The sequence below is a fragment of the Pistacia vera genome, unplaced genomic scaffold (genome assembly GCF_008641045.1).
Source record: "Pistacia vera cultivar Batoury unplaced genomic scaffold, PisVer_v2 Contig570, whole genome shotgun sequence".
Taxonomy (NCBI): domain Eukaryota; kingdom Viridiplantae; phylum Streptophyta; class Magnoliopsida; order Sapindales; family Anacardiaceae; genus Pistacia; species Pistacia vera.
The window spans coordinates 1,344,009-1,359,534 of record NW_022196413.1 but is presented as its reverse complement, the minus strand read 5'-3'; the positions used below and the strand labels follow the sequence as shown (position 1 = coordinate 1,359,534).

General features: G+C 35.1%; 3 protein-coding genes across 5 annotated transcripts; 1 reads left to right on the top strand and 2 right to left on the bottom strand.

Annotated features, from left to right (window-relative positions):
- Positions 1 to 1,186: 1,186 nt before the first annotated feature.
- LOC116108978 (cathepsin B-like protease 2) lies at positions 1,187 to 4,542 on the bottom strand. Its single transcript, XM_031395216.1, has 11 exons — positions 4,285 to 4,542; positions 3,607 to 3,660; positions 3,418 to 3,498; positions 3,182 to 3,338; positions 3,059 to 3,063; positions 2,803 to 2,877; positions 2,574 to 2,699; positions 2,180 to 2,398; positions 1,780 to 1,893; positions 1,645 to 1,680; positions 1,187 to 1,543 (listed from the first exon to the last, which is right to left on the bottom strand). Exons 1-11 carry the CDS (start codon positions 4,345 to 4,347, stop codon positions 1,406 to 1,408), a joined length of 1,068 nt encoding a protein of 355 aa, XP_031251076.1. The 5' UTR covers positions 4,348 to 4,542; the 3' UTR covers positions 1,187 to 1,405.
- A 1,024-nt stretch (positions 4,543 to 5,566) lies between these two features.
- Positions 5,567 to 8,420, bottom strand: LOC116108871 (GEM-like protein 2). Of its 2 annotated transcripts, none has more exons than XM_031395104.1 (4): positions 8,057 to 8,420; positions 7,856 to 7,957; positions 6,474 to 6,778; positions 5,567 to 5,878 (listed from the first exon to the last, which is right to left on the bottom strand). In XM_031395104.1, exons 1-4 carry the CDS (start codon positions 8,118 to 8,120, stop codon positions 5,630 to 5,632), a joined length of 720 nt encoding a protein of 239 aa, XP_031250964.1. In that variant the 5' UTR covers positions 8,121 to 8,420; the 3' UTR covers positions 5,567 to 5,629. The 2 variants fall into 2 exon arrangements, with proteins under 2 accessions (XP_031250964.1, XP_031250965.1); XM_031395105.1 differs by having other exon boundaries at positions 6,474 to 6,748; positions 8,057 to 8,417.
- Positions 8,421 to 9,727: 1,307 nt separating this feature from the next.
- On the top strand, positions 9,728 to 13,000 carry LOC116109011. 2 transcript variants are annotated; one of them, XM_031395265.1, is made up of 2 exons: positions 9,728 to 9,858; positions 10,833 to 13,000. In XM_031395265.1, the coding sequence occupies exon 2, from the start codon at positions 10,924 to 10,926 to the stop codon at positions 12,661 to 12,663; it is 1,740 nt and encodes a 579-aa protein (XP_031251125.1). In that variant the 5' UTR covers positions 9,728 to 9,858; positions 10,833 to 10,923; the 3' UTR covers positions 12,664 to 13,000. The 2 variants fall into 2 exon arrangements, with proteins under 2 accessions (XP_031251125.1, XP_031251124.1); XM_031395264.1 differs by having other exon boundaries at positions 9,729 to 10,045.
- Positions 13,001 to 15,526: the final 2,526 nt, after the last annotated feature.

Sequence of the window (15,526 nt, the reverse complement as noted above, 5' to 3'; positions counted from 1 at the left end):
TTATTTTCATATCGAAAAATTTAATGTAACGGTCAAAAAGAAAAATACGTAACACGTGGCACGACTCCAGTTGATAGCTTAAAATAATGTTTTTTTTTATTTTGGGGGAGTTTGCTTGGAGCGCACGTATAAGAATTGTAAAATTCTAGAACGTATCAGCTTTACAGAAAAAGCGGTATGAAAAGGTAGCATCTAACGTCGAATTTGTACGAATTTTGTAAATTAAATCTTGTAAAAAGTTTAAAAAACAGTAGTCAGAATCAGAATCCGGTTGGCTTGCTCATGTGACGTGCTTCAATTGTTATTGTCACCCTGCTTGGACAGCTATGTAACTGTTATCCCTTCTAAACAACCTTTTGCTTTATAGATCCCAACAATCATTTTAATATTCCGAAATTTTATAAGCCGGTCTTATCTTTACACCTAACAAGCTAAGACCAACGATTTGACTCCCGGGAAACTGTGAGCTTGATATTTTTTTTTTTTTGAAAAAAGACTAAACCAACTTTTTATAAAGAAGTCGCACTGCGTTAACCACATGTTCTATTTTAATTTTTTTACTTCCTCGTGGTTCATGGGCTCTTATTTTTTTACATTGCCTTCAACGGATTATGAACTTGTGTTGGAAGTTGGAAACCCAACCAATCGAAACCACAGGCAACAGAAAACTAGTCCATGGTTTGATGAATCATAACTTTATTAATAAATTGAAGAGTAGTATTATTTAAGTCTCACCCAAACTTTTTTTTATTTTTAAAGTCGTAAAATCAATCAAAAATAAATATATTTTAGTTTATTTTAAAATTACTCTTTTCTTAATATTTTAGTTTATGAAAACACACGGAAAATAATTCGGTCCAACTCTCTGGCCTACAGAGTTATGGGTATGTGTTTGATTGATTTCTTCCACTAACCTGGAAAGGGTGGGCTATCAACAAGGCCCATGGGCTATCAACAAGGCCCATGGGCTATCAACAAGGCCCATGGGCTATCAACAACCTCCCTTACACTTAGCAGAAGTAGCGACTTCCTACGTCATAATTATGGTAGCAGGAAACCTGCACCCTTTAAATTACTTTTTAATTAAAAACATTTATGTTGAAGTAGCTCTTGATCAAATCAATCAAACGTGCCTCACTAGAGAAAGGCAGATAAAAGGAAAATTGTATTAGAGCAAACATGAAAAGCAGCAAGCAGCCAAGTTAAAAATACCGTGGACTATAACAAGTTGATAAATTATAAAAAGTACAAACGTTTCCATTTTAACATACAACACTAATTGAATCTGATTTGCATCTTTAATTGAGATCATAGATACAGCTAATTCATGCTTAGACACAGTTTATCCACCAAAATATGTATTTGATGCATGAATTAGGGGATTTGATGATACAACAATCTGCGATCAAACTGAAGCATCCCCAAGAGTGTCCTCCATGCTCACTACCTCTCTCACAAGATTTTTGGATGACGGCAGACCAGCAACCACATCCTCTTCAATGCCACACTCATTTGTTCCTCTCTTGATCTTGAAGTAACCATCCTGTCACAGAAACATAAGCAGAAATTAAGGACTGAAAAGACAGAATCTTAGTGCAGTCAATTAGTTATTTAATGTGGAAAATTTTTAGAAGGAAAACATACATCACCCCAGCCTTTGTTCCACTGATTGGCAAGAAGCTGCAACAGAGAAGAGTATTTGATCAAGATATTATCTCAATAAGTTGTAATGAATGGTCACAAAATTTAAAAATTCATGACTGGAAAATCTCAACATACCCAGTAATCCTCTCCATCATCACTAGTTCCCCACCCAATTAGCTTAACTGCATGACCTCCCATAACGTCACCAGTTATGTGTTTGTAAACACCAAACTTGTAATGAGCGAAATCCTGGCAAAATGATAAAGAAGCTATTATAATCAAATCACATGTATTTTTCAAAAAAAATCAATCTGGTTTAAAAGATACTATTAATTCATAATAAGGGGGGCATTTTTCATGGTACAAAATAAATGACAAATAAAAGGAGAGACCAACAGAAAGTAGACTGATATTGGGTCATAATTTTTCAAAATTCAGCAATACACAGGAAGCTAATCTGACCATGTTAAGATTCATGTCCACAAACATTGAAGCAAATACAGCCACAGGAGTATAAAGCAAGTAATGGTTTTACCTCATATACTGTGAAGGCAACCTCAACAGGCCCATTCTTATAAACTTCTGCCATGATGTTGTGTGGATTAGAACTGATTCTATATGCACTAACACTGTAGTGCTTTGAGTCCCTCCAGAGCTGGTTCTTGTTGACACATTTCCTCACACACTTTGGTGTAGGATATGCAGGCTCACAACCAGGGTGGGAACAGCCAATATCATCAAAGTAAGGATCACACTTCGCCAAAGAAATTTTTGTTAGTTATTTGAACATATCAGCCATAAATAAGAATTAGTAAAAGAAAGTAATACTCTTCATCAAAACAATAGTCAGGAGATTATGAAACAATCTGGTGTGCCGTATGGAAAATAACAATACAAATAAAACATTGCCAAAAACAATAAATTAATACCTCTTCGGTGACAACACCATGGTGGACAAAGTATCGCCAAGCATAAATTGGATAGCCCCCGTCACAACCACCTCCACACAAAAAGCCACAGCATGCTAAAAGATCATTCACTGATAGGGATATGTTCTGCCATGAAATATATTGTGACAGTGAATATCACAATAACAATCATACAAAAATTCCAAAGGACAAAAGATATTGTCAAGTTGTTCAGGAGAAGTTCAATTACCATGCCAAAATGGATGCAGAAACGATCAGATAGTGATTCAACAGCACCAAAAGCCCAACAAGAGCCACAATGACCCTGAATCACCAAAACCCCAAAACAGCTCAGAGTTTATAACATTCATTCAAATGTAGTCATAGAAAAACACTATTACACCAAAAGCCCAAAAAGAAACACAACAACCCTGAATCAACAAGACCCGAATCATGGTAAGAATTCATACAACTCATTCATACAGAGATATAGGAAACAGTATTACCTGATCTGCAATATGAAAATTGTTCCAGCATTTGACAAAGAAAATGTGAAAGCATTAGAGTCATTTTCAAATGAGTTTCAAAATATCAAGAGGGAAAAAAACAAAAGGATGCGAGTAACTAACCTAGAATTCTTCCAATGCTGCTACATTGTGACCATGCGGTTCTTGCATCGAAGCTCTTTGGCAACTTTAAGGATTTATCATGAGTTATGACAGGAATACCCAAAAGTTCCTTTTTGGGTGTTGGTTTGGCTCCCAGAAGGTACTTAAATTCACCAACCTATGCATCAAGAAAGATATTTCATCAACTGTATCCTTTAAAATTTATCACAAACAAGATCCTCCAGTTTCAAACTCACAGTGTAATTGGAAAATCTAGGATTTCTAGCAGCTTCCCATCCGGCCTTGGGATTTTCATTTACATGCTTGATGATAGAATCCTGTATGTCCATGGTGAGACCCAAAATTTAATAAATTGCAACTAAAGAAAATAAAATGAAGAAAGCATGCTCTTTTTGCATTAAAGAAAAATATGTGCTTTAGATCACCTGAAGAATGTGAGAGTTAAGCTTGAGTTGGTGAATCGGTCTCTCTGAGAAAGCCTGATAACAACACAACACCCAATTGTCAAACAATAACCTTTAAAGCTTAGAAACATAGTAATCTTAGAAGTTTTCTCCGGAGTAGAAAGAAATTCCTTATAATAATATTTTTTCTTGTTTCTTATAAAAATAATTTTAATCCAAGCAGTTCGATCATTATTTCTAAAGAAAAGGTATCCAGAACTTTTACAAAACATATACTTTAAGACATGTTTAACCACGGAATTTAACCAATAATCAGTTTAGTTGTTACAGAACTTATCAGAAGCTCCATCACCATCAGCAAGCAAGATAGTAACACTAATTGTACAAATCTCAAAATTTTGTACTTATAAAATTTCATGGTTTCTTCTCATATATACTATATATTACAACTAGATCATTCATCTTATATCATTTATTTTTTACTTGAAGTTCGTTTACTTTATCAACTAAGAAAATAAAATACCATCAATCATCGTTCATTAAAAAATAGTTGAATCTAAACTAATAGTAACTTTTGGATTAAATCGATCGGGTCTCGCATGGGGCATGAACAGTGATCAAGTAATCAAGAATCCGTGAAAAAAATTAGAAATATAAAAGGAAAGAAAATCTTATAAAGAACATAATAGAAAAAAGCACCTGGGCCGGGAAGGCGGCAAGAAGCAACAAAAGGGTAGCGGAAAAGAGGTGAGAAGGGGTCATGGTTGAGTCGCGGAGGTTGAAGAGAGGGGAAAGAATCGGTTGAGAAATAGAAGAGTGTTCCTTGAATTGTGAGCCAAATCCCTTTACTATTGGGATGGGAAGGATGAGGATAGGTTGATTTTTAACTTTTTTGTTATTTTAATAATGGACAAAACACCAATAATGTAGCGAGATGAGGAATCTCTACTCCCTGTCTTTCTCTCAAGTGCATGGAAAAGGAAAACTAACCCTGTTTACAATTTGCTCACGCTACCTCATTAAGACCAGATATTTATCTTTAAGTTTTTCTATCTTTAATAAGAGATGACAATTTTTTTTTTTTTTTTTTGTCTTTTTATGATCTAGTTAAAATTTCTATTAACACCTCCGACTCTATAGAAGGATTATTTGAAACTATTACTCTGATACAACTAAGATAAAGAGTTTCGATAAGTACGTTTAATAGTATTGAAAAAATAAATTAAACTCAAAACTTCTTAAATAATATAATATATCTCAAAGTCTGTAACAAACCAATAGATTTTCAAAGATTATTGAGATGACAATTTTTATAACTTAAAAAGCTCTGTTCTGATTATGATATTTTTCTTCAGGATGACAAAATAAGTCGGTGGAATTGTGTGGATCAGTTCATTCAGTTGGGTAAATCCTATTTTGGTGTTTCAAAATTAATTCAAGATTTTTCAAGTGCATCAATCATACCCTTTTACATTCCATTATTTTCGAATTTAAAATTCGCAAACTATTACTAAAAATTAATGAAGCAACAAATATGATCTGCCTGCTTGCTGACAGCTGCACCTTCTTGTAACAAATTTCAGTCACCACTTATGGGCCGAGGTACAACAACAATTACTATAACGCCTATGGGCCTGAAAAGGGAGAAGGGTAAGGGAAACATAAAAGGAACCAATACTTAATTGAGCAATCTTACTATTAGAAGGAACCCCCGGGAGAGATTAACCTAATCAGTAATTGCCAACATTGTAGTCCATATCATATATCTATACAAAATATTGCTGCTCATTTAAACTTCAAAGAGAGCAGGGGCAAGACAAATAGTATTCCTTCAACTCATGAAAAATAAAAACACAGATAAGGAAAAATTACTAGTATCTTACCAATACCAAGCCACAGAAAAACATAGTCAAGATAACCTGTGTATTTTTTTTTTTTTTTTATCATATAAAGCAAAGTAGAAGTGTCTAAACAAACTGTGTCAACTCAATAACTGAAATTTTTTATTACATATAGCATTATTCACAAATGTATTTAAATCGTTTTAGCGATTTGGGTATAGAGTAGAATTGGCAGAACTGCCATGCACTTGGACTTGTACGATCCCTGCAGAACCATCACGGTTGTGCTGCAAAGCTTCAGTTAAAGTCTTGAGTGCCTTGTCATAAGATATGAACCCCATAAGCCAAAATTCATAGCCATCTGTAGTGACAATATGGATGTACTTCTCAGAAGGGTTCAATCTGTTTGCAGAAGGATTCACTGTTCTCAACTTATCAAGATCCACCACCACCTAGGTATTGTCACACAGTTCAAGAAAGGAATATGCAATATTAAATTCCAGACCACTCATATGGAAAAGTGTACATTGGCTTTAAAACCATCAAGACACTCGATATTGTAGACTTTATAGTGTAAGTTTTTATTGTTTGTTTTCTTCTTCTTTTTTTTTTTTCTTTCTTTCTTTCTGAGAGAATCCTAGATTATATTAAAATCAGTGACCATGCAAAAGGAGTTTATTGGAGCTTCATTTAGAGGCAATTATTTTAGCTGTGCTCTTCATCCTGAAACTGAAGTTTTCCACTTAAAGTACCATATTGCAATAGACATTAGAACATAAAGGGCAGCGCACAAATAGTAAGATTTGGACACTTATAATTTTTTCTCCCATTTCCAAAGCAAGGCAGTGGCCAATTTATGCATTGACAGTAGTTGGTACCTCAAATCTATCCTTTTATATGCCTCACAGAAATGACAAAAACTAGATTTCAAACTGCCCATGAAAGTATGAATGACTGAAATAAATCCTGTTCAGGATGTCAATTTATAGATTAAAGTACGCAAAATTCCATTGAGTTTCAGCAAAAAAAAAAAACTGAAGGTGATACCTTGTAATACATCAACTCCTGCTGCCCTGAGGAAGAGTAATAACAGAGGGGATAATCACTGCAAAATGCCATTCTTTTAGTTGATATATAAAGTGTCCCAATTACTGGTCCAGTGGATGTTGATAGATAGCAAGCATATGCCTTTAAGAGCTTCTCTCCTGGCAATATCTGAAACTCTTGTTGGAACACCTTCTCATGCCCTCCTTCTGTTAGCACTTTCGTTCCTTGAGCAAGCCTTGCCAATGCTGCATCGCTGAGCCTAGGACTGACCTTGACTATCGACATATAATAAATTACTTGTTGATCTACCATGCAATCAGAAAGCTATCATGATTTCCACCAAGATAAAAAATTTATTCCTGAGCACTTATAGTTGGTGAAACATTTGCAGTATTTCATATCTTGCCAAAAGACTAGAGAAAATAGTCATGGCAAAATTTTACAGCAAACACAACAGAATATCTAGACAGTTCTTTCTCCAATCGTGTATAAAAGGTCTACTGAAGAAAACGAGATATCAGCAAAAATACAGAGGCAGGGATTCCCCAAAGTCAAAATTATTAAAAGGGAAGAACTATGCAACAACACATTGCAGAAGCCTAGTCATTCTCCAAAATCAAGAAGAAAGAATAAAGGATATATAAGAGTACTTTGAGACCCAATTTGCAAACCATAATGGAGAAATGATACACAAATGAAACAGAAGTATGCTATTGAGGCTAAGATGATAGATAAATCTACCCACCCGTACAGCCATGTACTTGGCTCCGTCCATGCATAAGCATATAAAGTTTTTGAGCAAGACACAGTGTATGGCTTGAGATAAAAAAGATTGAAGGACCTTAGAGAATGAGATAAAAAGAGAAGTGCAAATTATTTTTGCCATCCAAACATAACACGGACCACAACTTTGAGGCAAGTTGAATCCTAGATTATTTAAACGTTGCATCCCAAGTACTTGTAACTCACGCTTAGAATATAATACCCAATAGAATCGTCCAACCAAACGACCACTCATTAGGACCACAACCAATCTAAATTAATCCATTTTACCTGATTTTACAAAAAGAACATAAAAGAGTATTCACATAAGTTCTCTACAAGAATTTACGTACTACGTGTTTATCACTGTCAAGCTCTATAAGCAGACTCAAAATTACACTATCCTACTGCAAATTGAATCAAGGAAAAGTTGTAGGTGAAGTAAAGGTGATCGCTTAGTCCTAATGAATAGAGGCTATCACAATACATCATCATGGAGAGCATGATGTCCGATAAACTAGAACGTATATAATCAAGAATATGTAAAATCCTGATAAGCTAGTAACCAGTCTTCATAAAACTCAAACAAACAAATTGGGGTATTAATAGCGAATACTTACGGTGATTCCAGACGTTATCAGCAATCGCCTCTGCTTTTCTTGTGGCATCTTCGACCCTTTTCGCGCACCTATTCAACATCTCGCAGATTGTATCGATCGGCCCTGAAAGAAAACCAACACTCAATTTGTTAACTAAATATAGCATGATCGTTATCTCCCAGCAACAAGAATTAAACCAAGATGATTAAATTCACAACTCACTCCTATCAGACGCATAATGAAAGGAAAGATGGATATAAGGATTGTTGTTATTGTTCGAACTCATGATGTAGGATGTGGCAGGGGTAGCACGGGTGTTTATCTTTTATTTGCTCTGATTGATTGTAGTGTAGTGTATTATTTGAAGTGGTTTTGTTTAAAATGTCGGTTCTGGGAATCCAAATAAAGTAAAAGGTATGACTGCACAATTTTGGAATTATGAAGATGATGAAGAATATGATCGGCCCAGCTAAACAATTGCCTGGAAATGGAATCGCATCACAGGCGCCATCTCCTCACTCTTTCGCGTTCTTTATGTAAGTATTAAGCAGAGAAAGATTCTTTGTACAAAGGACGGCTTATCTTCATCCTCTTTTACTCTTTACACCCGTTTTCACATAATAATTCCAAATAAAAATTTTATATACGAGTAATACTACACATACATCATTCTCATACAACATTTCTCATACAACATTATGTGGCAAGATATGATTGGCTAATTTAAAGTTAAAATTAAGCTTTCACTCAATCATATCTTGCCACATAATGTTGTATAAGAAATGTTGTATGAAAATGATGTATGCATAGTATTATTCTTTATATACTTGTATAAATATTGTTTATACTTTATAATATTTAAAATATTAAATAAGTTATTTTGGGTATGATAATTGATGGTCAACCCTTTGGTCTTTTTAACTCCTCAATCCATCTTAATCCATCTTTCACTCTATCAAACCAGAAGAGTTGATTATAATAAGTTATTTTTAAATTTATAACTATTAGTTAATAATATAAATAAATTTTAAATGAGGGGTAAAATTGAAAATTTGTGTAAAATTTAGGAATTGAATAAAGATTCTTTCTCTAGAGGAAATAGCATATCATTCCATAATTTTGAAGGAAGGGACATATAATCAAATTCTCATTCCTTTGAAGCAAACATACCGTTAAAAAATTATTTACTTCAAAACATCAATGCACATCCAAATTTTCATCGAAGTTAATAGAAATAATTGACTTTGAACTTAATGTAGGGTAGATTATCCGCATAAATAGTTTACTTTTAAGACTTTGTAGTTGATGGTTATAATTATTGACAGATAACTAAAAAAGTTAGATCCAAACAGTAATGACAAAGGGGGAATTTAGGCTTACATAATATCCGTGATTTATCCCAAACTTATCTCATAACTTAAGAAAGAAGAAGTAATATTCAAATTAATTTAATGAAATCCATTTATGATACCATTCATGGAGTAACATTGTGATGGTATGATGGTAATTACAACTTCGCCTATGTGATGTGACTACAACTTGTATCCATATTAGGCATCCATTCTGTTGAAACATTGACAACATTATCTTTTTTTATTTTTTAATATGTTAAAAAACATTTATTGGTAGCAAATAAATGAAATAAAATATTTGATGATTTAAAATTATTGATACATATTAGTAGTAAATTATAGCTCACTGATTTATAATTAATTAAATACTAAAAAGAAGGAAGTAATAACCTTTGAAAAGCAAAAGCCGAGCTTAGTTAGTTGAAGCTAGTCAATTGAGACAGAGAGTTTGTTAAACGACAATTAACTAATTAAATAATCAGTATTTAATATTTAAACTGTTGCTCCATGCCTTTGATATCTATTCACAGGATCACAGCTCAAAGGACTTTTAACAGTAGAAAGAAATGTTAAAAAAGAAACGACAGAAAAAAAAGGAAAGAGTGAAAAAAGCAATACGGTGTAGGGGCAAATAAAGGCAATGGCGTTGTTGCCATTCTCAAGAGTTGCCAGGTAAAACCCGATTTCTATTGCTTCACTCCACTGTTAAGGGTTCAGCTCACTCTCTGCACTCACAATTCAATCTATTGTTTCTGCTCAATTGCTGCTTCTTTCTTCTTCCTTTATTCAATTTCCCTTCAAATTCCTCACTTCTATTACCGATTCTCTTGATTGTACGGTTTTAGTAGAAAGCGCTTCGGTGAGCTCCTTAATTTCCAGTAAATTATATTCAGTGGCTTGATCTACTCATTTTTTGTTACTCCTACCGTTGAAGATTCATAGTCAATTCATTTTTGTAATATTTATAAATTGCTGTATGTTGTTCTAGATGACAATCATATAATTCTATACTAGATTTGAGAGTCTTGCTTGTAGCATCTATTTCCTAATTTTTGGACATTAGAATTTTATTTTAAATTGTGGCCTAGAGTTATTATCTGTTAGATCTGACAAGCTTGTGTAAATAAATTATTCATTGCATTTCTTGTGAGTGGTATTTGAGTGTGTAGACTCTATACTACTTAGGAGTCAGAGTTTCCGATATTGGATGTTAGAGTCTTAACTTGATTAGCTGAACTACCAGACAATGCAAAGATATAAATGATTGAATTTGGTGAATTTTGCATGCTTGATATGATTTACTGCTTAAAGGAGATTTCCACCTGCTATATATATATGCTGAGTTTGCTGTTTTTCTTCAGTTTTGTATTTTCTATTATCAGAAATTGATTAAAATTCTGTAGTAAAAACACACTAGAATCTCTGATCTTTCTATAGTTAAGTTTTTGGAAGTTACAGGCTTGAAATTACAGTTGCTCTATACAGATCTGTGGTCAACTCTATAAATACTGTAGTTTCTAGCTGCAAATTTGAGATTATGTAGTTAAGATTGAACATTCTTGAGTCAAATTTCAGGAATTCAATTTTTAGAAATTGTGAAATAGTTCATATTGAGTTTGATGGCTAAAAATCTGCCTTATTTCCAGGAATATTTCTTCTGGAAATCAGATTTTCACATTGGCGATTTCAAAATCTTCCCATGACTAGACTATAGACTTCATAACCCTTTCTGTCTTAATGGGCATCCTAAAGATTAGGCAGCCAGAGGTTGGTGGCTTTTGTAAACAAATTTCTAACTTCAATGGTAAAGACATGAAGGTGGAAAAGAGCACAGTCTCCGATGTGGACTCAGAAGATGATTATGAGCTGGCAGAAGAGGGTTGTGAGCTTGGCATGGTGGAAGGGAAGCTGTGCAATATACCATATGAACTGTATGATTTGCCAGATTTAAGGGAAATATTATCTATGGAGACATGGAATTCATGTTTAACAGAGGAAGAAAGGTTCTTTCTCTCAGCTTACCTTCCAGATGTGGACCAGCAGACTTTTTGGCTGATCATGAAGGAGCTGCTTGGTGGTAGTGATATGCATTTTGGCAATCCTGTAGATATATTTTTCAAGAGATTGAAAGGTGGATTCTATCCTCCAAAGGTGGCTTCCTTCAGAGAATGTTCGCAATTTATGCAGAGGACAAAGTATTATCATTCTTTAAGATCTTACCATGACAAAATGGTGGAAATGTTCAAAGACATGAGCAAGCAGTGGAATCAGTATGAAATGAGCATTGGTGTTCAGGAAAGAATTGATACATGGAGAACTAGGAGAAAACAGGGGGGCAACAATTTGCTTGATCTGAATACAGTTCCTGAGGATAGTGACTTGTTAGGTGATGAGTCTAACAGTATTACACCTGTGCACCATTTGTCAAAGAAAATGAAGCTTGTAAGTAGTAACCCAGCTAACAATATCTTTCCCTCTCTATCTGCTGAAAGGATGAAATTTGTTACTCCAAACTGCAATGCAAAGGGGTTTCTCAAGTTAAAGACATCTCATAAAAGTTCACTCCAAAATCACAATCCAAAAATAACTGCTGCTGACGTATCTGAAAAATATCGATCTGAGCCAAAAGGTGTGCTGAAAGTAGTACCAAGGGTTCCTTCCATCCCACTAGAACATTCGAAAGTGATGCAGAGACAACTACAACCAATCATACTGGGCAGTAGCAAAAGTTTAGTTGATGGTAAAAACTCTTGTTTACCAGCATCTGTATCCTTCAGGGAGGAAGGTGCTCTAGGCGAATTCCCTTTTCTACAGCAGAAAGTTGGTGATGGTGATGTTCATATGGCTAAGAAGGAGCCTTGGTGTGTACTGAATCAGCAAGAAAGTGCTGTAAGAATCAGTAGATATTCAGAGAGTTCTACGTCGACAAGAATGGTAAAAAGGGAAATGAATCTGTCATTAGATGATACTGTTGATTTAGGAGAACAGAAACTATCCAGAAGCAATGTGGGAAGGGGTGTAAACGTTGAATCTGAGCCATTAATGGATACAATGGGTGCAAAGAGGTATTATTTTGGTGGAATGGGAAGTAAAGGAATTCCTGAGAGTTCCTTGACAAAATTTCCTTTTAAAATTCAGTGCTATGAAGGCATGTGGCAGATAAAACCAATGCAACAAGAGCATATTACTGTCAATCCAAGCATTCCGAACATGGTCCCGAGAATTTCGGATGTGGGTATCAGTAAGCAGGAAACAGAAGTGCCGTCTTCTTCAGATCAAATTAAGGGCCGGATTGATGTGAGTGTCAAAATTTCAGAGAACCTCTTTGGTAAACCCATTGTTTCAGAGGGGCTTAAAAATGAACCTGTGTTTCCTTTGACATACAAGCGAAGGAAGGCTCAAGTCAAGCATAACTCATTTGATTTCGGGAAGCCACTAACAGCAGGAGCTCATTTAAACTCTTCAAGCTCAAAGTAGTATCAATGTTGGAGGGAGAGCGCAAAAGCAGTGAAGATAAAGTTGATACGGTGGAAAAAACACGCCTGGAAAAGAGAGCTTAAAGAAACTTAGAGAGCTGAAGTAGAATATCAAACTTCATCTATGGTTTTGATAAAATAATTCATGTATTATATCCTTCGTCATATGTCAATCAATGTATATCGGTAAAAGAAAAAGCCCATCTTATGGGCAATCACATTATCCAACAATTTGTTACTGTCCTTCTATACATATACCCACAACTATATCCTAGATTCCTAGTTGGTTAACTGGCATTTTAGATTTATGTAGTCACGGTGAGCTAACAAATTGTTCAATCTGATGCAATCCAGGTTGGGAAAAGTTCTAATATGATATCGGCTTGCTCTGATGTGCATCCAGTACGTTAGATCATTGCGCTAGAGATGTTGATCTTATGTGTAGTTAAATACTCTTCTTGGACAATATTCTCAACGTTGATAGAAATGTCAACCAAGATTTCCACATGTCGTTAGCAGTACTGTCATTAGAGGTCAATTTATTATCCAGAGGTTGTAGTTAGCTATGAATTTAATCCCACCGGATTTCCTTAAGTTGTCTAAACCACCTCATGCAAATGGGCATGCTGTTCCAGTTCTCCCATTTTAGACTACTGAGTTCTTCGGTGACAGACAAGTATTTTCACCAACTTCATCATCGCCTTGCTTCCTTGTGGGATAATTTGGGCCTGAAAAAGTTAAAACAAAATTAAGAAATTGAGAAATTTGTATTTTAGAATTTGAGAATGTGGAAAAGAATATTAGAAATCAATTTTTTGTTTTTTTTTCAAAATAAAATTGCGGAAAATAACGGAGCTCAAATTGCTGAGTATTATAATTATTAAAGTTTTCCTTTAGAATTTGGAATTTTCATTTATTCATTTATTTATTATGGTTGTTGAATATTCAGATAAGCACTGTGGGCCCAAGGCAAAGGTAACCCTGATTTTCTTATCCAAACAACAGANCATGACAAAATGGTGGAAATGTTCAAAGACATGAGCAAGCAATGGAATCAGTATGAAATGAGCATTGGTGTTCAGGAAAGAATTCATACATGGAGAACTAGGAGAAAACAGGGGGGCAACAATTTGCTTGATCTGAATACAGTTCCTGAGGATAGTGACTTGTTAGGTGATGAGTCTAACAATATTACACCTGTGCACCATTTGTCGAAGAAAATGAAGCTTGTAAGTAGTAACCCAGCTAACAATATCTTTCCCTCTCTATCTGCTGAAAGGATGAAATTTGTTACTCCAAACTGCAAGGCAAAGGGGTTTCTCAAGTTAAAGACATCTCATAAAAGTTCACTCCAAAATCACAATCCAAAAATAACTGCTGCTGACGTATCTGAAAAATATCGATCTGAGCCAAAAGGTGTGCTGAAAGTAGTACCAAGGGTTCCTTCCATCCCACTAGAACATTCGAAAGTGATGCAGAGACAACTACAACCAATCATACTGGGCAGTAGCAAAAGTTTAGTTGATGGTAAAAACTCTTGTTTACCAGCATCTGTATCCTTCAGGGAGGCAGGTGCTCTAGGCGAATTCCCTTTTCTACAGCAGAAAGTTGGTGATGGTGATGTTCATATGGCTAAGAAGGAGCCTTGGTGTGTACTGAATCAGCAAGAAAGTGCTGTAAGAATCAGTAGATATTCAGAGAGTTCTACGTCGACAAGAATGGTAAAAAGGGAAATGAATCTGTCATTAGATGATACTGTTGATTTAGGAGAACAGAAACTATCCAGAAGCAATGTGGGAAGGGGTGTAAACGTTGAATCTGAGCCATTAATGGATACAATGGGTGCAAAGAGGTATTATTTTGGTGGAATGGGAAGTAAAGGAATTCCTGAGAGTTCCTTGACAAAATTTCCTTTTAAAATTCAGTGCTATGAAGGCATGTGGCAGATAAAACCAATGCAACAAGAGCATATTACTGTCAATCCAAGCATTCCGAACATGGTCCCGAGAATTTCGGATGTGGGTATCAGTAAGCAGGAAACAAAAGTGGCGTCTTCTTCAGATCAAATTAAAGGCCAGATTGATGTGAGTGTCAAAATTTCAGAGAACCTCTTTGGTAAACCCATTGTTTCAGAGGGGCTTAAAAATGAACCTGTGTTTCCCTTGACATACAAGCGAAGGAAGGCTCAAGTCAAGCATAACTCATTTGATTTCGGGAAGCCACTAACAGCAGGAGCTCATTTAAACTCTTCAAGCTCAAAGTAGTATCAATGTTGGAGGGAGAGCGCAAAAGCAGTGAAGATAAAGTTGATACGGTGGAAAAAACACGCCTGGAAAAGAGAGCTTAAAGAAACTTAGTGAGCTGAAGTAGAATATCAAACTTCATCTATGGTTTTGATAAAATAATTCATGTATTATATATCCTTCGTCATATGTCAATCAATGTATATTGGTAAAAGAAAAAGCCCATCTTGTGGGCAATCACATTATCCAACAATTTGTTACTGTCCTTCTATACATATACACGCAACTATATCCTAGATTCCTAGTTGGTTAACTGGCAATTTAGATTTATGTAGTCACGGTGAGCTAACAAATTGTTCAATCTGATGCAATCCAGGTTGGGAAAAGTTCTAATATGATATCGGCTTGCTCTGATGTGCATCCAGTACGTTAGATCATTGCGCTAGAGATGTTGATCTTATGTGTAGTTGAATACTCTTCTTGGACAATATTCTCAACGTTGATAGAAATGTCAACCAAGATTTCCACATGTCGTTAGCAGTACTGTCATTAGAGGTCAATTTATTATCCAGAGGTTGTAGTTAGCTATGAATTTAATCCCACCGGATTTCCTTAAGTTGT